General features: G+C 42.8%; 2 protein-coding genes across 12 annotated transcripts in view; one reads left to right on the plus strand and one right to left on the minus strand.

Annotated features, from left to right (window-relative positions):
* The window catches only part of FHIT (fragile histidine triad diadenosine triphosphatase), a 1587164-nt gene extending 1577194 nt beyond the window's left edge, over positions 1-9970 (plus strand). The window contains exon 8 of the mRNA XM_002713411.6: positions 9681-9970. The gene's annotated coding sequence lies outside the window, so the exon portion shown is untranslated. The remainder of the gene's footprint in view (positions 1-9680) is intronic.
* The window catches only part of LOC149124337 (uncharacterized), a 605541-nt gene that overhangs the window by 46105 nt on the left and 535359 nt on the right, over positions 1-24077 (minus strand). For 7 of the 11 annotated variants that reach the window (XR_016214268.1, XM_089305506.1, XM_089305520.1 and 4 more), the window contains one exon: positions 677-5584. The exons of 3 other annotated variants lie outside the window; for them this stretch is intronic. Coding sequence is in view for 7 of the 8 variants with exons in the window: in XM_089305520.1 (XP_089161646.1) it covers positions 5283-5584 (302 nt within the window). In the remaining variant the exon portion in view is untranslated. Of the gene's footprint in view, positions 1-676; positions 5585-24077 lie in introns of those variants that run through there. One more of the 11 variants, XM_089305516.1, reaches the window with a different exon arrangement.

The following is a 24077-nucleotide window of genomic DNA, read 5'->3' on the forward strand; positions in this document are numbered from 1 at the left end:
GAGGAGAAGTGACAAGTCTACCCTTGCTTTGAAACATCATGATGAAGCTGCCAAAACTCAAAGGCAACGAGAAAGCTGTCAGACTTAAGACTGAGCAGAGCCCTTACTTGGAAAGGAGTAATACTAAACCAAAAGCAACAAAAACCAAACAGCTTACATCCATGAAATGATATCTCTATAAAGAGCCCAAAGCAAGTAATTACCAAGCTAGATTTCCATACACAATTAAACTAACTTTTATGAATGAAGGTTAAGCAAATACATTTTCTGTACAAAGCTGACAGAATTAATCACCAACAGAGTCATGAGAGGAATTCTAAAGAAGAAGAAAGCAAGTGCAGACTAGAAACTACTTTGTACTGAAAGAGGATTGGAATTGCAGCTACATCAAAAAGTGTATTGCCAGTGCAGGGAACTTTTCTTCTGCTAAGGGCCATTTAGATATTTATAGCATCATTCTCAGGCCATACAAAATTAGCCATTTAAAACTTAGCCTGATATAAATGTGTTGAATTTCAAATTCTGCCTAGGCCAGGCCAAATGATTCTTCATGATCCTCCCCTAGTAGAGAATGATTTAGTTGTGACTTAAATATATTTATTAGGAAAAAAGCTGAGAGTTAATGTGCTAAATATCTTTCTGGAAAAAAAGAACCACAAAATTATACCAAAAGAGATAATAGAGATAATGAATTATAAGGGTACTTAAAAAATAGCAAGGAAAATAGCACTGGAGAAAAGTTTATGTCTGAAAGCTTACAAAACTTTTGAAAATGCATATTAAAGGAAAAAACATGGAGTGGTTCCAAAAAGTTTTAACTCCATTTTTCCTCAACTTCTTAAAGTGCCCTTATGGAAAAATACCAGTATAATCAAGAGGATCAATGAAACCACAGGTAGCTTCTTTGAAAAGAAAGCAAGCACAGGAAACACTATTAGAAATACAGTGGCAACCTTCTGTATAGAGATTGCAGCTAGTAAAAAGGACAGAGTATAATCACATGAGGAGCAAGTTTGCAGGAGTGGAGAACATGCACACCAAGTGTATAAGGCCTGCAAGATTATTTGGTCTGACCCTGCCAAGACAACCACAGGCACAGTTGATAATTTTTTATGTCCTATGAATGATGTTATACATTTCCAAAAGGCCCTTGGAAGAAACAAGTTTGCTCACCCTGTTTACAGCAAAATATTTGAAAAATTGCAAGTTTGAAAATAGGCAAGTTTCTAGAAAAATATAATTTATCCAAACTGGTGCAATGTGAAAAGGATGAATAATGTAATAATTGAAGACAATGATTCTGAAATAAGTACTTCCCACAAAGGACTCATCAGGCCAGGGAAGCTTTCTGAGTGGATCCTACCACATAATTGAGACATCAAAGGGAATTCTATTCAAATTCTGGCAGAACATAGGGAGAAAAAAGATATCATTCTGTTGCCTAATTCATTTTACTAGCTACCCTGCAAATGAACCTAGCATGACCATTACAGAAAGGAAATTTCTTGACTACTTGTATACAGAAACAAAGATGCCAAAGTTTTAAGAGATGTCAGAAAGATAGAAGACTAATGGATTATTATGCATATAATTGTTATGCATATAATCCACAGACACAACTAATGAAAATATACTACATAATGACCAGTACAACTTTGATTTCACATTAGATTATCAAATGAAACATGTAACGTAATAAATACAAAATATTAGGAAAGCTAGAACCAGAAGGGACTTTATACTTTAAGGGTGATAGGTTTTATACTGGAGATTGAAAATGAAATAGTGTAGTAAGAGCTGGATGGAACACTGGCATCCCAGAAGACAGTGCTCTGCTCCTGATTCCATCTCCCTGCTAATGTGCACCTTGGGAGGCAGATGATAGATGCAATAGTTGCATCCACATCACTTGTGTGAGAGACCTGGACTGGCTTCAGTCTCTGCCACTGGTACGTCAAGAAGTGTAGGGATCTCTCTCTCTCTCTAACCCTCTCCCGCCCTCCATGTGTATATTTGTGTCAAATAAATTTTTGAAATGAGATAAAAACCCAACAATATATCAGAGAGATCATTCACCTAGATCAAGTTAGATTTATCCCCAGTATGCAGGGATGGTTCAACATACAGAAATAAATAAATGTGATATGTCTCATTAACAAATCGAAGAATAAAAACCATATGATTATCTTAATATATGCAAAGAAAATTTTTATGAAGCAAAAAGAACATAGAAGAAAAGGAAGAAAGACATTGACTTTACTGCCTGATCTATTTTCTGGCTAGATATTGATTTATTCCATAAAAGGCTTAAACAAAAGATTAATCACTGCCTATAATCTATCCAGACCCAGTGCTAGTGTATCAGAGAGCCCCTTCCCTTCCTTGCGGCCATCCTCTCTGACTGTAAGAGGCCACACTGGCTCACTAGATCATTATTTCTTGTGGACGTCACTTAGGGAATGGACTAGTCATTCCAAACTCTGTATACATAGACTGTATCTCCATTAAGTACCCCTACAACACTGCAGAACCGACGGGCTTTCATGTGTGCAAAGTGAGACTGACAGCAGCTCTGTGACTTGTCTAAGCACTCACGGGTTCTACTTGGAGAGCCGGGGTTCAAATCCGAGCGGTTTGACTCTGGCACCAACACTCAGGTTTGCACTAACATTTTGGTGGGTTTCAATTCAGAAACAACCTCCCCTGGAAAAGATCTAGCTAGTTGAAGTCAAGAACCGTACAGGGAAATTGGGATGCGAGGTGTAGCCTACTCTCGCTTCTTCACTAAATCACAAAAAAGCCAGCATTCGATGACTCCCATGCTGGGTGCTTTGTGTAGGTCTTTATCCAGACATCACAGCCACCCCGCCTGAAGACAATGCTGTCTCAAATCCATACCTCCCTCCCACCCCCAGCAGCTGTTCCAGATGGAATACTTGTGTGAACCCTGAATCTGCACTTAGTGAATGAACCATAGCTAATCAACCTTGGACCATAATGCACTAAGTATTGCATTCCTGAGATCAGTGAAGACTCCCAAGCACTCTACATAAGGCCTTTTCTTGAGGCTTCCTCCAGAGATAGGGGGATCTTACCAAGAGTCTACAATAGTTCTTTGATTTCAAAACATTTCTAAGACTACTGAAGGCTTCAAGCAGAGAACAGGATGGGACACGGTAGAAATATGAACTTGGAACTACCAGTCTAATCTAAGGATCACCATTCTGGGAATGTGATCCCAGCTTGACCAGAGTTGTCCCTGCTAGTTGGTGAATGAATACCAAATGCAGGGGCCATTGCAGTAGGTTAATCCTCCGCCTGTGGCGCTGGCATCCCATATGGGTGCCAGTTCCAGTCCTGGCTGCTCCTCTTCTGATCCAGCTCTCTGCTATGGCCTGAGTTAGCAGTGGAGGATGGTCCAGGTCCTTGGGCCCCTGTACCCGCGTGGGACACCTGCAAGAAGCTCCTGGCTCCTGGCTTTGGATCAGCGAAGCTCCAGCCGATGAGGCCATCTGGGGAGTGAACCAATGGAAGGAAGACCCTTCTGTCTCTACCTCTCACTGTCTGTAACTCTACCTCTCAAATAAATAAATAAAATCTTTTTAAAAAAGGCCAAACAAGAAGCCCTTGACTGGGGTAATATTGAGGTTCTCTGAAGTCCTCCTTCTCAACATGGAGAAAAGTCACAGGCAGGAGCAGTCCTCAGAGTTAAGAGAAATGAGAGGTAAAGAGGGGAGATGAGATCCTTCTGCGTTCTCACCTCTCTTCAACCCTCCAGTTAACAGAGCAGTGAGCCACAGTTTATACAGAGGTGTATTTCAAGATAAAATTGTCTTGTTGTCAACAGAATTTAGGCTACAGAGACTACTGGCTTCCCTAGGGATCTTTGTGGCCTTGAAATTCTAGAATTCAGCCACTTGCCCTGCCCTATAGGAGCTGGTAGTGATCTGAAGGAGAAGGAATGACTGAAGAACAAGCATGTGTATAACTGACTTCCGTGCAAGTTGGTGGTACAATGTCGACCATATGTGTAAACCCATCAGCTTCTTTTCCTTATCCCTTTATAAGGTACTTGACTTTGTGTCAATCATATGTAACCCTCCATGCCCACACACACAAAACGTGCCCTTCAAGAGTCACCCCACAGTCCATGATGAACCAATCAATTTTACTGGGTATTTAAGAGATTTTTCCAAGTGTGGGAGTCAGTGCCTAAGATGATAGATCATGTAATAATTACAGCATGAAAAGAACCCGATTGAGGATTCTCTTTCAGCCAGCAGGTGCCTTTAGGTCAAGAAGGTCTATAAAAAATGGCAGATCATTTTCATTCCTTTAAGACAGGCAAAAATGACTTTGAATGTAATTAGATGTTCTTACTAGTTTCCCTCTGCTAATGCTCCACACCGTATGCCAATGAGGCCTGCAAGAAAGTTCAGAACTGTTGGCTTTTGGAGCTGCAAATTAATGGTGTGGTATTGCTTTGAAAAACTGACAGCCATGATATGGCTTGAATCATTTTTTTTCCATTAGAAATGATAAGCCAGAATTCCAGCCATAGGAAAGGGAGCTAATAGGCAAAAGTCTGGGCAGCTGTTAGAACTTTGTCCTTATGCTTTATTCAGCCTCCCTAATGGCTCCTGCAGGTTCCAGGGTTACTGATTTCGGGTAAGGAATATGCTCCATGTACTGAATAAGAATTTGTCTTTGATTCCTCTGTCACAGTTTTGCTTTATTTGTCTCAAGGATATGTTACCTGTCAGGGTGTTTTTACTTTTGAGGCAGAAACTCTCATGGATGGTAAGTTACAGTTCCTTTAATCGTGTGAAAGGATGGGGCTCAATGGAAATTAAAAGTATTGCACAAATTTAGATGATCAGTATTTTTAGTAAAACTTAAGAACTTCCCTTGTTCTGGCTATTATTTCATGATACTGCCGTTAAAAATATAACTTCTTTATATAGAATGTCATACATCAGCTGTTGCCTATGATTCTTAAAATACATATCTCTACCCTCAAACTCACTCAAGGTCACACAATAAAATGAGCACATTAAACAGAAAATGTGTTACAATTATGATCCTTTTAAATGGGAAGCCTGCTTATGTCCCTTCCTCCATACTTGGCAGTGCCAACCAGGTACTAATGGCAGAAGCCCTCACATGCCACCATAAAGGCTTGAGAACAATTTCATCTCCCATGACAGTGCCCTCCACCTCCACCACCACCTCCTGTTCCAGCCTCCTTGCTGTTACTGGATCCCATCAAACACTAGTCCATCTCAGGGCCCTTGCACTTCTTGTCTCCTTCTGCCTGGAATGTTTTCCCTTCCATCTTCCATGCAGGATCCAGGTGACTGAAGTGGTGTCACTTCTCCGAGTGCCTCATCTAAAGTAGCCTTCCTATTTCCTTCTGTCCCCTTCCCATTATCTTCCATGAGCATGCGGTCGCCAGTGTTGGGGAAGAAGGCAGGCCCCTGACTGTAGTCCTTGCCTCCTGGACCGTGTGGTTGGGCTTCAGAAAGGGGCTTGGCTTTCCAGTCCTCATACAGGACACAGTGGTTCTTCATATCCCCAGGAGTCGCTTAAAGGGAAAAAAAATAACCCTGAAGCCCCAGAATTGAGTGACCCACTATCTCTCCTATCATCTGACAGGTCAGCTTTGATGACCCTACTGGGAAAAATCAGAGACCGAGCATGGAGGGGCTGGGAAGGAGTTTAAAGCACGTATAATTCAATTGATGTTTTACAAAGAAATAAACTACTGCTCAGAGAGGGCATATATCTTGCCCAGATTCACAGAGACAGAGCCTGGAAACAATACAGCTTCAATCAGACCTTTTGTATTTGCAATCTGTTTCTGAGCACACAGAGAGACAGGTGCACAGAGAGTCCCCTGATGACGCTCCTCTGCAAGATGTTAGAAGCCTTCTGTCTATGTTCATCTCGGTCCTATCACAGTCTGCAGTGTCCTATAAGGTCTGGAGTCTCAGGAAGAGCAGGGTGCTATGAAATGAACTCTATTCATGGTAGCTATCAACTGGGTTTTCTTGCCATTTTCAACCCTTGACCTTTTGGTCTCGAATAGAGCTTGAGCATCATTCAGGTCCACCTATTTGCAAGTCACAGAAGTAGAGTATAACTTGTCTGACCATAAATTTTATACAAAAAATAGAGTATTAAACCTTTCTTCTTTTTGTTTTTGGCAAAGGGGCTTGCTCAAAGTAATAGACTTTAATCCATTCGCCAAAGGATGATACAGGATTGTAATCTGAGCTCACATGCAAGGCAAAATGAACAGAGCAGTACCCATGTTGGTGTCTTTTAAATGGCAGATTAGAAACTATATATAGTACCCCTATTAGTTAAGTATGCTAAACCTTGACACATTCTCAATGCAACGATCCTTGAGTATGTGTCTATAATCCCTCAGCAAATATGCCTTTTATTCAACCACAGATTTGTACACACTCCAGCCACAAGTGTCATTAATTAAATAATACATTCAGCAAACTCTTGGAGCCATTAATTAACAGAAGTAGCTTGCTCCATGCTCAGCCCTACATTCTTTCAGAACAAGGAGCACAACCGAGAGGGACGGGCTACACTGGAAGGTCACCCTCAAAAGCGTGGTAAGAGGAAGCTGTCAGAGAAAGTGAAAGACAAAACATGCACACCTTTTAGCTTTTCCTTTACCCTTTCGGAGGACTTGAAGAAAGGGAAATATTCACACTGTAGAAACTTTCTATTTCAAAATTAGTTTCTCTCTTGAAAGACGCAAGTAAATAGAATGTAATCCTTTTTCATTTCCACTGAGTTGTGGAGAGGGGGTAATATCAGCTGAAGATTTAGAGACAAATAAAACCTGCTCTTCCCAAGTTCTGCAAGGAGAGGAAGGTCTTTGAGGGAGAGACTTTGTATCCTCTTCTGTGTCTGTGCCTGGCAAACAGAACCCACCCAGAAGACAGAAGCTGTGTTGGCTTCAGGTGGGCACTAAGAGAATGCCCCAAATGGCACGAGTGTTCCAGGGCGGGGTCTGCCCTGCTTCTCCACCTCGCCACCCCATCCAGCCTCAAAGGGGATGCAGCTTCATCTGATGGGGGGTGAACAGCTCTACTGGGCCGACGTAAATCACTCACAACTGCAAGCCCTGGGATCATCTCTCCTGGAGTGTTAGCTCATCTTAGAGTTTCATTGATCCCTTCCAAGAGGGTCTAGGGTTACTCTATGAGTGACATCTCTGGGTGTGTCCCCACCTTATCCGGGAACAGCTGCCTGAACCCCTCTCTGTACGGGGTCCCAAGCTGCTTTCTATGCCCTCAAGGAAGGAAAACAATGAGTTGGAAAAGGAACCTGGTTTAAATGAAAGCTATTTGTTTTGTATTTGAAAGGCCTAGAAACACAGAGATCTTTCATCTGCTGAGTGCTGCACATGTTCACTCTCTGAGCTCTGCATGGAAGGTAGACTCTGCTTCCCACAGACATTCAGGCCACTTGGGGAAATGTAACTACGAAAGGCACAGCTGTAAGAAGAGAGGCAGAGCTTCATATGCCAGGGCCGTGTGAAGGCCAAGTCACAGAAGCACAGTAAGCAGACTGACAGAAAGTTCACAGAGAAGCACAAACTGCAGGGCTGGCGCTGGGAGGGGCAGGTGCGAGACATAACACTGGGCCACAGTGTTGAGAAGACCAAAAATAAAACTGAGGCAAATCTCCTAGGATATAAATCTGCCCTCGACAGGCGAAGTGGAAGAAAAGAGAGGGCACATCCATTTTCAGGCCTGCACAGGTGCCTCTGACTCCAAGTTAATAATTGTTCAAGGACAAGGGCAATGATGAATGACTGCAGGGTGACCTGCATCTCCAGCAGGTGGATGGTGCTGTGTAAAGTCAAGGATGATCCCATCGTCATACAGGAATGAAACCCTTTCCCCAGGGTGGGCAACTGACTGGTATGAGTGCCCCTCTCCATTTCTCATTACAGCCGTCATGGGCCCAGGGGAGCAGATCCTGACTTCAGATGAGAGGTCTGGATGTAGGTTCGAATCTGAACTGATTTGGCTCTGTGTTCTAGATCCCACAAGGGACCAGATATAATTTCAAATGGGTACTTCGCTCTCTGCTCTCTATTGCCAACTTGTAGGAAAAATGTAGTTCTCGACTCTAAAACGCTATGGAGGATGAAGGGACTATGGCTTCCTCCCCAAGGTAGGTTTGAATGGACCCATAGTGGATATATCCTTGAACTACATGGTTGAAACAGCCAGGGCGATGGGGCTTCCCACCCCAGCTTCCCAGGTCTGTGTCTGCAGCATTGCTCACAAAGCCACAAATACCCATAGCAAATAATCTATGAAAAGCAAAGTAAATATTCACTGAAATATTGTGAAGACAATGAAAGGGGAAATCCATTTGTGAGTCTCAACATTTCTCCAGATCTCTTTAGAGATCAGGACAATAGTGGAGACCCATTCTGCTCCTACTACCCTTCCTGGCATTAGTCCCCGAATTTTATCAATCAACTCCAAGCCTTCATCTTTCACCCCCTTCTATCTAATTTTCCATCCTGTGATTTCAGTGTCCTCTAAGCCAATAACCCCAGCTAGCTCACCTCCTGACCACACCAATTGTACTAAAGCCAGTAACTGGTAGAGCAAAGGCTCCCGCCGAGAGGTGAGGTGAGAACATGGAACACATTTCCCTCTTCTCCTGTGTTGGGATTTAAGCCACAGTGCCACTGTAACCACCAAGGAATTTTCTTGCCTAAGAAGATGAACCACCATTCTCCCTTCTTTACTGTTTTGTGGGCAAAGACTGTTTTACAGCTCGCTCTTAACCTTGGCTAAGCAAAGCTAATTCTGCTCTGTATCAGCTCAACATTTCCTCACATTCAGGGGCTGGGCACCTCACACTATACAGAGAGAAAGAAAGATTTTTTTTAAAAAAAAGATTCCTGGGGTGGGCAATTGGCTTGGTGCAGATAACATGTGCAGTGCCCGCATCCCATAGTCACAATGCCTGGGTTTGACTTATGGTTCTGCTCTGGAGTCTACCTTCGTAATGAGGCACACCCTGGAGTAAGTCCCTATCACCCATATGACAGACTCAGATCAAGTTCCCAACTCCCATGTTCAACTTGGCCCAACCCTGGCTGTTGTGGGCATTTAGGGAATGAATCAGCAGATGGGAGATCTCTGTCTTTCTCTATGCCTTTCAAATTAATACACAAACATCAAAACTCAAACAGAATACAAAAATTCTTGGGCTTTTACCCAGACCTTCCAAGTTGTAATGAGAGGGGACAGAATCCAGAAACCTGTGTTTTGCATAGGCTCAGTAGGTAATTCTGCCAATGTGTGTTTGGGAACCCATTCATACCCCATGAAGAAAGGTCTAAATTAGTTTTGTGTGTATGGTCTAAGTCCATAACATAGATTCTAAGGAAGGCCATGCAGCTGACCTCCAGCAGCCTGGGCTAGGGGCAGAGGCCACAGACAGCACGGATACCCAACAAGCCTATAGTCCATGCTTTCTGCCCTCTTCAGCATCGCCTCTTTCAAAATGCTCATGGCAATCTCACAGATTAGCAGCAAACACACTTAGAGTTGGCTTATCGCCATGACTCAAAAAATCCTACTGGTTCTAACTAAGCATCTGTTTTTATTTTCTGTTATTTCCAGGCATGAAAGTAAGCTGAACACCTCCCAAGGCATAAGGAAATGGGCTTCATTCTTCAAAGACACTCCAGCGGCAGAAAGCTCAGCAGACTGTATGGCGTCCAACAGTTCTGCAAACTTGTGCGAAGCATTTTATTACACTTGTGCGGGCCATTGGGGTTATGATGACAGACGGACGATCTTCAAAACAACAACACTGACAACCCTCCAGATTTCCCTGGCTATATCTGTAGAATAGAACCTTGTCTACATTGTACCTTGGCCTGGATGCAAATAAAATGTTAGCTACAATATTTATCGTGCGTGCTGGCAAAATTAAACGTTGATATGTGGGCGGCACTGCAAGGCACAGCTGGGCAAAGTCCATCTCTTAGAACTGGCTCGCTTCCTGTAAATCAGTGGTTTTGTTAAGGCAGAGCTATGAGTTAGTGAGTTTCCATTTTGGTGGGTAAGACAAGAGAACAAGAAACGTACATCCTTTCCTCAGTTATATTCTGTGCCTTCCTTCAGTGCAAAGAAGCAAAGCTAAAAGAGCTTAAGGCAGAAAATTAGGCTCAGGAAACAAGCAAATGTGCAACGCAGCGATCAGATGGCTAGGACTAAGTAGCTGGAGAGGTAGGAATGAAATGAAGACGAAAAGGAAAGCTTCCAGTGTGGTGCAGCAAGTATGCCTCTTGCCAGAGCTAACAGTTTCTTTAAGGGAGGGTGGCGAAGTGGGCTCTTTACTTTCATTTTAATAAAAGGGTAGGATTAGAGTTATATAGAAAAATAAAGCACATCCATAGCCATGCTACAAAAATCCAAAAATAGGATTTGTCTTTTTCACAGAAAAACTTGAGAATCTCCTAGGCTCCTGAACTATCTATTGAGTTGGCAGGCTCATCTTTTGTATTAATGTACAAAGAGAAATAGGAAGGGGTGCCTAAAGAAAGGTAATATCCATGTTTTCTCAAGTTTAAAGCAACCCATTAATCATGCAAATCAAGGTAACTAATGACATTTATGGAACTTAATAACATGACCAAGGAAGATGGATTCCCCAACATGCTGACTTTTATCCTGAAGACAATGTGTTAAACAAAGGGTTAATGATTACCTACACCAGAAATAAAACAAGGTAAGATAACTAACATATAATTACTTATAGCGATTAACCTGGGTCTTCTTCCTTGGTGCGACCACTACCATAACCCCTTGATCATGGTCCCATTCATGTAGTTCATTGAAGTTCTGAAACACTCTGGATGACCTACTGTGCACCGGACTCGAAGGCTCAGCAGCCAGAAATGTGTTGGCTCCTAATGTGTGAAACACAGCAACTGCTGTGGTCTGAATGTCTATGTCCCTTAGAGTTCCTAATCACCAATGTGACGGCATCAAGAGGAGGTAGGGTCTTTGGGAGGTGATTGGATCATGTGGACAGAGACTGTGCTAAAAGAAGCCTCAGAGAGTTGCCTGGTGCCTTTCTACCATGTGAGGACACAGTGAGAGGGCACCATCTATGAACCAGGAAACAAGGCCTCACCACACATGGAATCTGCCAGCACACTGGTCTTGAACTTCTCAACCTCTACAACAGTGAGAAATACATTCCTGTGGTTTATACGCTGCCGAATGTATGGTATTGGATCTAATGACCTGAACAGACTATGTAACCTTGGATGGCAAAGGGAAGGAGAATGGGAAGAGCAGTTCATGTTTCAACAAGAATTGAGGGCTCATTCTATGCACCTTAGAAGACTGTCGCTGATTCCATTATTCTTCTTCATCACCTCATATCCTTTTCATCATCATGATATATACTACTGACAGAACATCTATGTAACAGCCATTAAGCCAGGAATTCTCAAACCATTATTTCCCATAAGCCTCATAAGAATCAACCAATTTGCCTTCTTGCCTTTACCTCCTTTCTCTTTTATTTAACAAATGCTTACACAACACCTACTGTATGCCGAGTACTATTTGTATGAGGTGCTGGCGCTACAGTGCCCACCAAAAACATCTGTAAGTCATCCTTATCCTCGTATAGACAAGTCACACACTAACACTGCATGTCCACTGTGAAAGCCTGGCTCTTCCCCTCTCAGTCAAGCTGGTTCTCAGCAGGCAGCAGGAGCAGATACAAAAGATGACTTTGGAGCCAAGTCTTGACTTTTTCCTTGATAGACTATGTTCCAGGTTAGCCAGGGTAAACTCGATTTTGGTCACCAGGGTCCAATCTCTGTCAATTCAGTAAGCATTTACTAAGTACATCTGTGTGCTGATTCTTGGGGAGACCTCCAAGGGCTATGGAGCTTTCCTGGACTTTTTCTTTCACCCCAGAAATGTCCCACTGACCTTTTGCTAACAATGCAGCAGCATTTGGATCACTCTGAGCATTCCATGTAGCCACCCTTACTTGGAGTGAGTATCTTACTATTCCATGCCTGGATCCTGAGAAAGGGTCTGAAACCATATGTTAGAAATGACAGAGCCCTAAGTTGCTGATCCAAGGTCACACTTCAGTAAATGGATTTCCCATTTAGGCTCTACAGGTCTCATTCTCCCATCTTTAGGATTTTCTTTACTGCCTTCACTGTATTTTTTTATATTACTCTTTTTTCTTCTCCAAGAGGCTAGACCCACAACAACTAGTCCATTACTTTGAGAGAGTGTAAGTGGTGGTTCTCACACATGAGCCTCCGTTAGTGTCATGGGGAGGGCTCATTAAAACTGACTGCAAGGCCTGGCTTCCAGAATTCTTGATTCCCTAGTATAAGACTAGTGATGTCAAGTTCCCAGGTGATGGTGTACTGGTGGGTCACGGCCCACACTTTTAAGACCACTAGCCTAATGGGACGGATTACTTGATTTTTAAACAAAAGTTTGTTCTCAATTCAAAATCCAGCTTGTTTTCTGGGCCCTGTATTTAACTTATCATGGTCTAGAGGTAATGAGCTGCAAGTTAAATCCAATCAGGCCACCCAGACATTTCCAGTAGTTCTTTAGAGTTATTGAACACCATGAAGACTTCTTGTCTGTGTTAATTAAGTGATTAGGATAGTCGATGGACAACAGCAAAGTGGGGCAGCTGTAGATCACACCAACTTACTAAGGTAGTGCCCACTTCAGCCAAGGTAAGGAGCATGGACTTAAAATTGTTCTCAATTGTTGAAGAGCTCAGTGTTCCCATCTTGGGAGCACAGGAGTTCATGCTTGCTATAACTACAATATGGGTATTCAAAGGACTCTTAAAAATAGTGTGGCCTTGCTGAACTTCACTGGTCAAAAAAACCAAGACTCCAGCACAAGGCATAGTTACCATTTTGAACACCTGATACTTATACCTGCCTCCAAGCCCTGTGGATGCAAGCACCACCAATAATCTCATATATGGGCATATATGGTTTTTGGCACTCAACACCCCTATGGTGGTGGAGATTGCACTCAAAGCCAAGTTCAAATATGCACATATTCATAGATTTGTATGTTCACATCCTCATACAAGTCTCACATTTTCAGGGAGAAAGGAGTAGTGAGGAGCTAGAATTTTCCTGTATCAGCTATACATCAATGACATTTTAAGGTAGGTAGGAAAATGAGGCTCAGAAAGAGTGTTGCCCAAGGTGATGGTCATAATAACAACAATAATAAAACCTAGTATTTTTTGAGCATTTACCATGAAGTTACGTTCTAGGCAATTTTTCCAAGTACTCTGTAGTGTTAACTTGTTCCAATATTCACAACTATTCTCTGTGTAAAGTTCCATTATGATCTCATTTTATAAAAGGAGAATTCCAGAACAAAGGATGTCTCACTTATTCATAATTCTCCAGTTCTTGGGTCTGAATCTAGATGGTGTGAATCCACAATCCATGATACCTTCTTGGCTGAGATGCAAGTCCAAGCTGATCAAACTCTAAGGCCTCATCTTTTTGCTGTCCTGACTGCTTTACCCAGGGAAAGAGCGTGGAGGGCTCTTCTCATTCACAACTATAAAGGGTCAAAGCCAAAGTGTTCCCTGGTGCCATCTTGGTTCCTCTGGAGAGCTTGTCTTTGTGTATGCATAGAGACTCAAACTAACGCATCTAGCCAACTGCCTTCAATGGAGAATCTACTTTGGAAGTGAACACAAAAGAGGGAAAATTTGTCCCTGACTCAAGGTCATTTTCTCAAACTTCAGTCCTCCTCTTTTATGAACATTTTGTGCCACATCCACATAATACCTACTGTTCACATGTTCTTTCCTTCTACTCAGTTCTCATTTCTCTTACAACTTGCTCAAGGAAAACAAAACTTAAAATTATCACAGCAAATGGAAAGCCACTATCCCTTGCTATGGACAGTAGCTACCTTTAAGGATGAATTCCACAAAAAAAAGTTGATAAAATTCTTGCTAGGTTCTGTTGCCTGCTGCAAACTGCCCAGAGGCCTGCCTTCTCACTTTATTATAAAGGGACATTAGGAAGTGTTAGAGAGGTGTTAAAATACCGTAGCACCAGACACCGTCCTGCTCTGTGAGGACTGAAAGAGAAGTGGAGAGGGAATAACTGCTCTCTTGGTTCCCTGATGGGGCTTTGGATGCTTTGTCCGTGTGCTTTCTAAAAGCCTCCCTGCCTCCGCAGCGACATCTCCCCAGGGCCACAGAGATCCAGCTGTGTGTGGCCTGGCCATGAGCTGTCCATGCCCTACAGCCATGCTGAGCCTCCTCCGTGGCTTTCTATGCAACAGACACATCTTAAATAAGGGAAAACTGTCTCAGGTTCAGATGCCTGAGGGAAACAGGCAAAAATCAAGGAGAGAAAAATGATTACACTGTCAAAGAGCAGAAGGAATTTCCAACAGTAATAGCGATCATGGAGGAGTTTTCCCTTTGAACAGAAATGCCTTTGATAGTGCTTTCTCCATCCTCCTGTTCCTTTGTTGCAAGAATGAATAAGCAGGAAGAAACAAATGGGCATTTTTGTGTCTTACCAGCCTGGGTCCTGGAAAAACAGGATGGCCCAACAGCAAGGGGGAAAAATCTCTATATATCCATACCTATATTCTCATCTACATCTATATCCATATGCACAGAAAGACAAAGAGAAGGGGAGGGGAGGAGAGAGAATAGAAGCAGAGAAAGGAGAGACAGAAATAAATCCAACAAAGAGGGATTGGTAGTAATACTCCCACCCCCAGCTCCAGGCATCCTGGAAGGTGTGTGGTCTCAACTTGACAACTCACTGGATTCCCTTCCTGTCATTCTTCCAACTCATTTTCTCTTTCCTGGCTGGTCCTTATTGTTTGGAGATGTAAATAGTGCAGATTATAATAAGCTTTAAAAACATATTGCAGAGCCATTTTTCTTTCTCATGTTACTGGACATGCTAAAAAGTGGATGTACTTATGGAGCATCATGTGATGTTTTTACACATCTCCACACTGTGCAATGTCCAATCATGGAAACAAATCTATCTCCTTAAACATTCAGCAATTCTTTATGATTTAAACATTAAATTCCTTTCTTCTAGTTTTTTTTAGGGAAACACACAGTACATTATCATTTCGTAAATGTCCCCCACTAAGCAAGAGAATACCAGAATGTCTTACTCCTGTCTAACTATAACTTCGTATCTGTTAATGAACCTTTCTCCAGCCCTACTTCTGCCCTACTCCTCAGTCTCTGGCAACCACCATTCTATGTTTAATTGCTATGAGATTAACTTTTTTTAGATTCCAGATATAAGTGAGATCATGTGGTACTTGCTTATCTAAGCACAACCATTTAAAATGGGAAAAGGACAAGCTCAACAGAACTATCTTTGCAGTGTAGCACGTGTGGTCTGTGTAGATAAGGTGGTGATGAGGGCAGAGTCCTACACATGTTAAAAAACACCATGCCACATGCTTCTTCTCCAACCACCAGTAACTGCTCACAACAACCCAGTGACTTGAATTTCATTTTCTAAGAGTAGCTGAGGGCATTCAGTAACTTGCCCAAGATCACAGAGCTAGTAAGGTACAGACCCAGCTTACATCCAAGTTTGTCTTCTGCCAGGTTCATGGTCTTAACTACCAAACTCTATCGATTCACTAATGAAAATGCCTTATATATTCATTATCTCTATATAATATATATAATTAATTTCATATAATTAAGGACAACAGAGAAATAAATAGAAGCCCCATCTTTCTCCAAGGCTCTATCGACCCAGTGTTAGTTTGCAAAAGATGTAAGAACCTGATCACTCTTTTCTATTAAAATCTCATTTCTGATCTCTAAGCATATCACCATGAAGTATCAATAAGAACAACTAACTTATAGTAGCTGCTGATATTTACTAAGCACTTATCAGGTGTCAGACATTATGCTAAGCACCTCCCAAGCATTTTCTCTCTACATTCTCACCCACAATCTTAGTTATTGCCTAGGAGAAAACTAAGGCTCATTGATGTTAAACAACTTATTTAAGGCCAGTTGACTTATAAGGGGCAGAGCAGGGGCTGGCACTATGGAATAGCGGGTAAAGCCACCACCTGCAATACTGGCATCCCATATGGGTTCTGGTTCAAGTCTCGGCTGTTCCACTTCTGATCCAGCTCCCTTCTGATGTGCCTGTGAAAGCAGTGGCAGATGGCTGAAATGCTTGGGCCCCTGCACTCACATGGGAGACCTGGAAGAAGCAACCAGCTCCTTGATTCAGATCATTCCAGCTCCAGCCGTTGCAGCCATCTGGGGAGTGAACCAGCAGATCCAAGATCTCTCCCTCTCTCCCTCTGTAACTCTTACTTTCAAATAAATAAATATTTAAAAAAATAAAGGGCAGAGCAAGAATGGTGAATCACTTGTCTCTCTGTAGGCTGCAGAGATCACGTTGGGATCTCGTGTGACACAAAGGAAGAGAAGCACATGAATTAGGCACATCACACTTTCTCTTTCCAAGAAAGCAATGATGGAGGAGAGAAATGTGCAGTAATGTCTCAGGGACAGAATATTCACCAGGCTCTTTTTTTCTAGGCAAATAACCCAGAGCAAAAGCCAGCTAGAAGTAGTCTTTTCAGAAAACTGCCACGCTTCCTGCACCGTTACATGAAAAAGAAGAGTCTGTCTCCTGCCAAGACTTCAGGGAAGCTCCTGCCTGCACCCAAACTCACACCCAAGTCCAGGTTGTCTATGTAAGTTCCTCAAGAAGGCTGGGGAGTGGGTGGATCCAACAGCTTTCCAGAGTTAGTGTTCTGGAAACTCTTTTTTAGAATCCATCCTACATATCTTATATTTCCTGTTTTAGCTTTGATGCGCATCTTCAAATCACATTTCATTGTTTAATTGTGCAGAATGAGAGGCTGCTACACCTAACATTGTTCTAAATTGCAGTAAGCACAAGATTCAGTGGGAACTTGCTCAAGAAATACGTTCCTAAAGACCCCTCCCTTGCAACTGCATTCTATAGGTCTGAGATAGAGCCAAAGAAACTACATTACAGCAACAAATCCCAAGGAGCCCTTTTGTGGGTGCTCAGAGACCAGCGTTCAAAATATACTACTTTAAACCTTACCTTGGGGGCTATAATCCCAAAATCAGACCCTTGTTCTTCCAGCACATTTTCTTTGACCACCCTCACCAAACTCTACACCTCAGTAAAGAGATTTTGTTGCTCTTGAGGCCTTATCCTTTGTACCATCTTTTCTATCAGGGAGTTAGAGATAGGGAGAGTGTCTTGCTAGTATCAAGTAGGAAAGACAAAGACATACACATTAAGTCCTGATGATATGATTTGAGCTCCTGGATCCAGCTATATCTGATGCTGATGGGCCTCTGGATTTTTTAGTTATGTGCATAAATACTTTCTAAAAATCTACCAATAAAATAATAGGAGAAAAGAGGATGAATCATTCTTTGTGTGCCTCAATAAAAGAAAAGAGATAAATATGCATTGAACTATTATTAAACAAAACAGCTTATTCCTAAACCCTACTTACTTTGCCTATGTGAGGAAGCAGAGGCTGAGCCAAGCCTCAGGTGGCCTGGCATTTTGCATTCTCATTGCTACCATTTATCTTATTTCCACACAATTCTGGGGTTTCACTTCTCAGCGTTCTGTGCCCCAGGGAACCATGGATAAGTAGCTGACTGTGCTTCCTCCAGGATGATTATACCAGAGGTAAAGATAGTCACAAGAATTATATCATGTCTTCAGCATCAGCAGCTGATTGACAGAAAAAGCACTGCTCAAGCGAATTTGAAAGTGTCTCTCTGGTTTGCGTTTTCATGTCAGAGGCTATGGGGAAATAAGATAGTGAACCAGTGGAACCAGATGCCTTGTAGCCTGTAGATTTTACTGCAGATTAGAACAGGGAACCCTACAGGGGTCTCTCTACAAGTGGGAGGCAGTGAGGGACCCTTTGTGTCTCTTACTATCACTAAAAAGCTTTCCAAAGATTTCCTGGTTCCCTCCTTTGTTCTTTGACATGAGACCCCATTACCCTGGATCCTAGGGACCAGAATTCCTATTATAAGCTTCTGACTTTGGTACCATGACATCAACATAATAGTCTTTTGGAGGCCTAAAAAGAATGACTGAAAATTGGTGCCTGGACCCAGAACATTCCCTGCCTGATTTGGCCCTGCCTGACTACTTAGACAGGCTTAGCTTAATGCTCCTCTCCCACAGGCAGGAGCACTCTCTGCACACCATCTCCCAAGGGCCCGAGACCACTGACCAGCAGCTAGTCCACTGCCAAGTTCAATATTTCACACTCACTCTCTTGTTGGGTTTTCACAACAAACATCTTGGGCTGGGCTTCTGCTCATTTTATAGGTGAAGAAAACCAAGCTCCCAGAGGCTAAGTGATTTCTCCAACATTGCAGAGCAAATAACCGGCAGAAATTGGATGTGAGCCTGCCTCCATCAGATTCCAAAAGCTGAGATCTTTACCAAAGAACAAGTGAGCAACCCCTTAGGAACCAAGGACGGCATACTGTGGCCCATCAGCTAAGTCTGATACCCAGCTGGTTTGCAAATAATTTTTTAGTAAAATGGGGTCACACTTCTTGTTTCTAGTTTCTCTACAGCCTGGGACAAAGACTTTATAGCCCACAGAGCCAAAAATGTTTACTATACACTTTTTTTTGACAGGCAGAGTGGACAGTGAGAGAGAAAGAAAGGTCTTTCTTTACCGTTGGTTCACCCTCCAATGGCCGCCGCAGCCAGCGCACCGTGCTGATCCAAAGGCAGGAGCCAGGTGCTTCTGCTGGTCTCCCATGGGGTGCAGGGCCCAAGCACTTGGGCCATCCTCCACTGCACTCCCTGGCCATAGCAGAGAGCTGGCCTGGAAGAGGGGCAACTGGGACAGAATCTGGCACCCCAACCGGGACTAGAACCCGGTGTGCCGATGCCGCAGGTGGAGGATTAGCCTATTGAGCCACGGCGCCGGTCTACTATACACTTTTAAAAGATAAAGTTTGCTAGGGCAGGCATTTGGCCAAGCAGTTAGGTTGCCAGCTTTGACACCCGCATCTCATGTCACAGTGCCTGGGCCGAAGGCATGGCTCTGCTTCTCATTCAAGCTTCCTGCTCAAGCACACTCTGTGAGGCAGCAGCTGATGGTTCAAGTGGTTGGGTCCCCATCACCCACATGGGGTACCTAGAGTGAATTCCTGGCTCCCATCTTCATCCTGACCCTAGCCATTGCAGACACTTGGGAATCTGGGGAGAGAACCAGCAGATGAGACTTTGCTTGCTTTCTTTCTCTTCCTCCCTTCTTCCCTCCTTCCCTCCCTCCAGCCATCTGAAACAAAGGAAGGAAGAGAGGGAGGAAGAGAGCCAGGGCTAAAGCAAGAGCCAGCCCTTGGTTCAGAGACACTGAACTTTGGAATTAGCCTAACTTAAAAGTCATCCATGTGTGCCATCCATTTTTCCTATCTGTAAGTTGGGATCACAGGGACACCAGCCTCGGTGTGGCTGCTGCGAGGATCGAATCAAACACTGCATTCAAACCACCTGGTACTCACTGGGCACCTATTAGGTACTCCAGGAAAAGCAGCCTGTTACTTGCTCCATCAAGTACTGGAAGCTTGTGCTCCCTCCCATAAAGGACAGATGGGCACAAACGCAGCCTTGGCTCTGGGAGGCAGAGACAGATCTCAGGCAAGTTATCCAGCCAGGCTTTCCCCTTGTAAGGCCCAGGGCTCTGGAGACTGTCCCATGTAGAGGTGGCTCACCATCTTCCCAGCCAGACCCTCCCGTGTGCCCAGTCTCTGTAGCTGGGCTCTGAGGAAGAACGCCTACAAGTCAGGACTGATCTAAGATGTTCATTATAGATGACAGTGTTTCCCCCCTCCCCTTCTTTCAACCTGGCATGGAAAGTGACAGTAAAAGGAAAATTAAATGGCTCGCCCAGGGGTCTATTATCTCATTGATGTGTCAGGAATGTATATGCATAGCCAATAGGAGCCCAGCAAATAGATGATTTTCTTTATTGCAAAGGTCAAACCCAAGTTTGTTTATCCTCTGTGGCTTAAAGTTATCAGTGATGATTAAACTTAAGTACTGAGCTGAGTGGGACAGGCTGAATACATGTTCATGCCAGCTTCCTTTTATTCTTCTTAAAATATGAAGACTGTCTTAGAAGAAACCACAGGGCTCCAGTTGGCCTCATTGGAGTCCACACAGGGGCTCTTTGTGATTATGCTAATAGTAATCACAATAATATTTCTCTCTTTACACTCGCCCAGGGTTTTATCGTACTGAAAATTATCCCACATTTAAAACAGCACATACACAATGCAGCATCTGAGACATCTCATAGTTTCAGGGAAGGAATGCACCAGGTGAACATGTTCTTGTCCATGCCACCATCATCTCTCAGTTATCCACAGCACGGTGATTCAGCCAGGAAGAGAAACTGTGAGATCAGTGATACGTTGAATGTTTCACTCAACTGCATGAACCAGAGCAAGAAGCTAACACACACTGTACCGACTTCCAGCACAAATTAGTATCTACGCTAAGCCTGTAAGTAGCCCTATACCCAACTATTCTCCACAATGAGTAAGTCTCCAGAACCCCCTCCCCAGTGCTGCCCTTGGATTTTCCTCATATGGGTATGTGATAGCCTAGTCCCCACAAACCTCTTGTCCATCACCAAAATGAGCAAATAAACTTCTGAACTGACAAGCTTTGGAACAAACTCATCCAAAGATAGTCTTGGCAGGTCCAAGAGGATCACCTGCCTTTCTGCCCTAAGAAAGGCCCAGAGGGAGTTAAGCTCAAAGTTAGGATAGAGGCAGAAATACAATGCAGGCTTTGCTGCTCATGTAAGCTCCATTCAATGGATACTAAGAATCTTTCTTTAGTAAAACCATCATGGGCACTGACATCTGCAGAAACATTGATCCTCATTGCTATGGTGTGGGAATGGCTTATTGTCTCCCAAAAGCCCATGTGTTGAAGGTGGTACAATGGAAACAGTGTGGAGACTTGATCCAATTATGGTGTTTAAGAGCAGGGCTTAGTGTGAGGTCCTTAGACCACTGGAGGCACATCTCCCACAGGCAGCTGTCACAAGAGGGCTCATCACATAAGCCAAGTTCAACCTGGCCTCTGTATCGCTCCTGATTCCTGGTTCACCATGTGTTCCTTCCTCCGTAAGAGTGCTGCCTACCACTGCCCTCCCCAGATAAAAGACCACTGAGGCATACTGTGACATTCCAGAGCTGGAGGCAAAGTCACTCTTCCTTCACAAGTAGCTTCTTGCAGGTATTAGAGTGATGAAAAACTGACTAACACTCCCACCATGACCCCTCCTTCTGGGTGGTTCCCAGCCACAAAAAGACTTGTAGATCTGCCAGTTCCTCCAACCAACACTAAGAGAGGTTAGAGACATGTCCACACCTGCATGAAGAGCAAAGATTGAACCTAATCCTACAATGCACATTGATCTCACTTCAGATCAAATTTCTATCGAGTACCTGTTCCATACACACCAACCCATCACTGCCCTAACCATCTATCTTCCCACCTGTCTCTGTTATTGCTCTTCTACCATTGCCCTAAGCCAAACTGGATGATTTTTCCTGACTGTGTCAACAACCTCTGGCCTCTTCTTCCAGCTTCCATGCTTGTTCTCTTATCATTTGTCCTCCATGCTTGACCAAATTCTCACTGTGAGGTGTCAGTTGGAGCCTTTCATTTCCCTACCCCAAACCTTTTAATGGTTTCCTACTGGACCTTGGATAAAACCATAGAGCTATTCATGACATACAAGGATCTGGCCCCTGCCACCTTAATGAACTCACTCTCTTCTTTCCTTATCACATTTCCCTTTTTCTGAATGACTTTTCCTTTTTAAAGATTGTTCAGGAAGAAGTCAAACTATCCCTCTTTGCAGATGATATGATTCTTTATTTAGGGGATCCAAAGAATGCTACTAAGAGACAATTGGAATTCATAGAAGAGTTTGGCAAAGTAGCAGGATATAAAATCAATGCACGAAAATCAACAGCCTTTGTATACACAGGCAATGCCTTGGCTGAGAAAGAACTGCTAAGATCAATCCCATTCACAATAGCTACAAAAACAATCAAATACCTTGGAATAAACTTAACCAAGGATGTCAAAGATCTCTACGATGAGAATTGCAAAATCTTAAAGAAAGAAATAGAAGAGGATACCAAGAATGGAAAAATCTTCCATGCTCATGGATTGGAAGAATCAATATCATCAAAATGTCCATTGCCCAAAAGCAATTTATAGATTCAATGCGATACCAATCAAAATACCAAAAACATTCTTCTCAGATCTGGAAAAAATGAAGCTGAAATTCATATGAGGGCACAGGAGACTTTGAATAGCTAAAGCAATCTTGTATAACAAAAACAAAGCTGGAGGCATCACAATACCAGATTTCAGGACATACTACAGGGCAGTTGTAATCAAAACAGCATGGTACTGGTACAGAAACAGATGGATAGGCCAATGGAACAGAAAAGAAACACCAGAAATCAATCCAAATATCTACAGCCAACTTTTATTTGATCAAGTATCTAAAACCAATTCTTGGAGCAAGGACAGTCTATTCAATAAATGGTGCTGGGAAAACTAGATCTCCACAGGCAGAAGCATGAGGCAAGACTCTTACCTTACACCTTGCACAAAAACCCACTCAGCATGGATTAAAGATCTAAATCTACGACCAGATACCATCAAATTATTAGAGAACATCGGAGAAACCCTGCAAGATATAGGGACAAGCAAAGACTTCTTGGAAAAGACCCCAGGGGCACAGGCAGTCAAAGCCAAAATTAGCAATTGGGATTACATCAAATTGAGAAGTTTCTGTTCAGCAAAAGAAACAGTCAGGAAAGTGAAGAGGTAACCAACAGATTGGGAAAAAAATATTTGCAAACTATGCAACAGATAAAGGGTTGATAATCAGAATCTACAAAGAAATCAAGAAACTCCACAAGATCAAAACAAACAACCCACTTAAGAGATGGGCCAAGGACCTCAATAGCCATTTTTCAAAAGAGGAAATCCAAATGGCCAGCAGACACATGAAAAAATATTCAGGATCACTAGCCATCAGGGAAATGCAAATCAAAACCACAATGAGGTTTCACCTCACCCCGGTTAGAATGGCTCACATTCAGAAATCTACCAACAACAGATGCTGGAGAGGATGTGGGGAAAAAGGGACACTAACCCACTTTTGGTGGGAATGCAAACTGGTAAAGCCACTATGGAAGTTAGTCTGGAGATTGCTCAGAAACCTGAATATAACCCTACCATACAACCCAGCCATCCCACTCCTTGGAATTTACCCAAATATAATTAAATGGGGGAAAAAAAAGAGCTGTTTGCACATCAATGTTTGTTGCAGCTCAACTGACAATAGCTAAGATATGGAATCAACCTAAATGCCCATCAACAGAAGACTGGATAAAGAAATTATGGGACATGTACTCTATAGAATACTATACAGCAATAAAAAAAAAACAATGAAATCCGGTCATTTGTAGCAAAATGGAGAAATCTGGAAAACATCATGCTGAGTGAAATAAGCCAGTTCAAAAGGGACAAACATCATATGTTCTCCCTGATTGGTGACAACCAACTGAGCACCTAAAAGGAAACCTGTACAAGTGAAATGGACACTATGAGAAACAATGACTTGACTAGCCCTTGTCCTGACTGTCGAGGAATACTTACTATTTTATTCCTTTTAGTGGTTTTTTTTTTTTTTGTTCTACTTAATACCATTGGTTGAACTCTTTAATTATCACACAATTATTCTTAGTCATTTAAATTTAACTGAAGAGTGATCCCTGTTAAATATAAGAGTGGGAATAAGAAAGGAAGAAGATATACAGTTGGGCACATGCTCACTTGGAGTTACCCCTAATGGCAGAGCTAGAAATGTACCAGGGATTCCAAT

The sequence above is a fragment of the Oryctolagus cuniculus genome, chromosome 10 (assembly GCF_051225735.1).
Source record: "Oryctolagus cuniculus isolate XC-2025 breed Fujian yellow rabbit chromosome 10, ASM5122573v1, whole genome shotgun sequence".
Classification (NCBI taxonomy): domain Eukaryota; kingdom Metazoa; phylum Chordata; class Mammalia; order Lagomorpha; family Leporidae; genus Oryctolagus; species Oryctolagus cuniculus.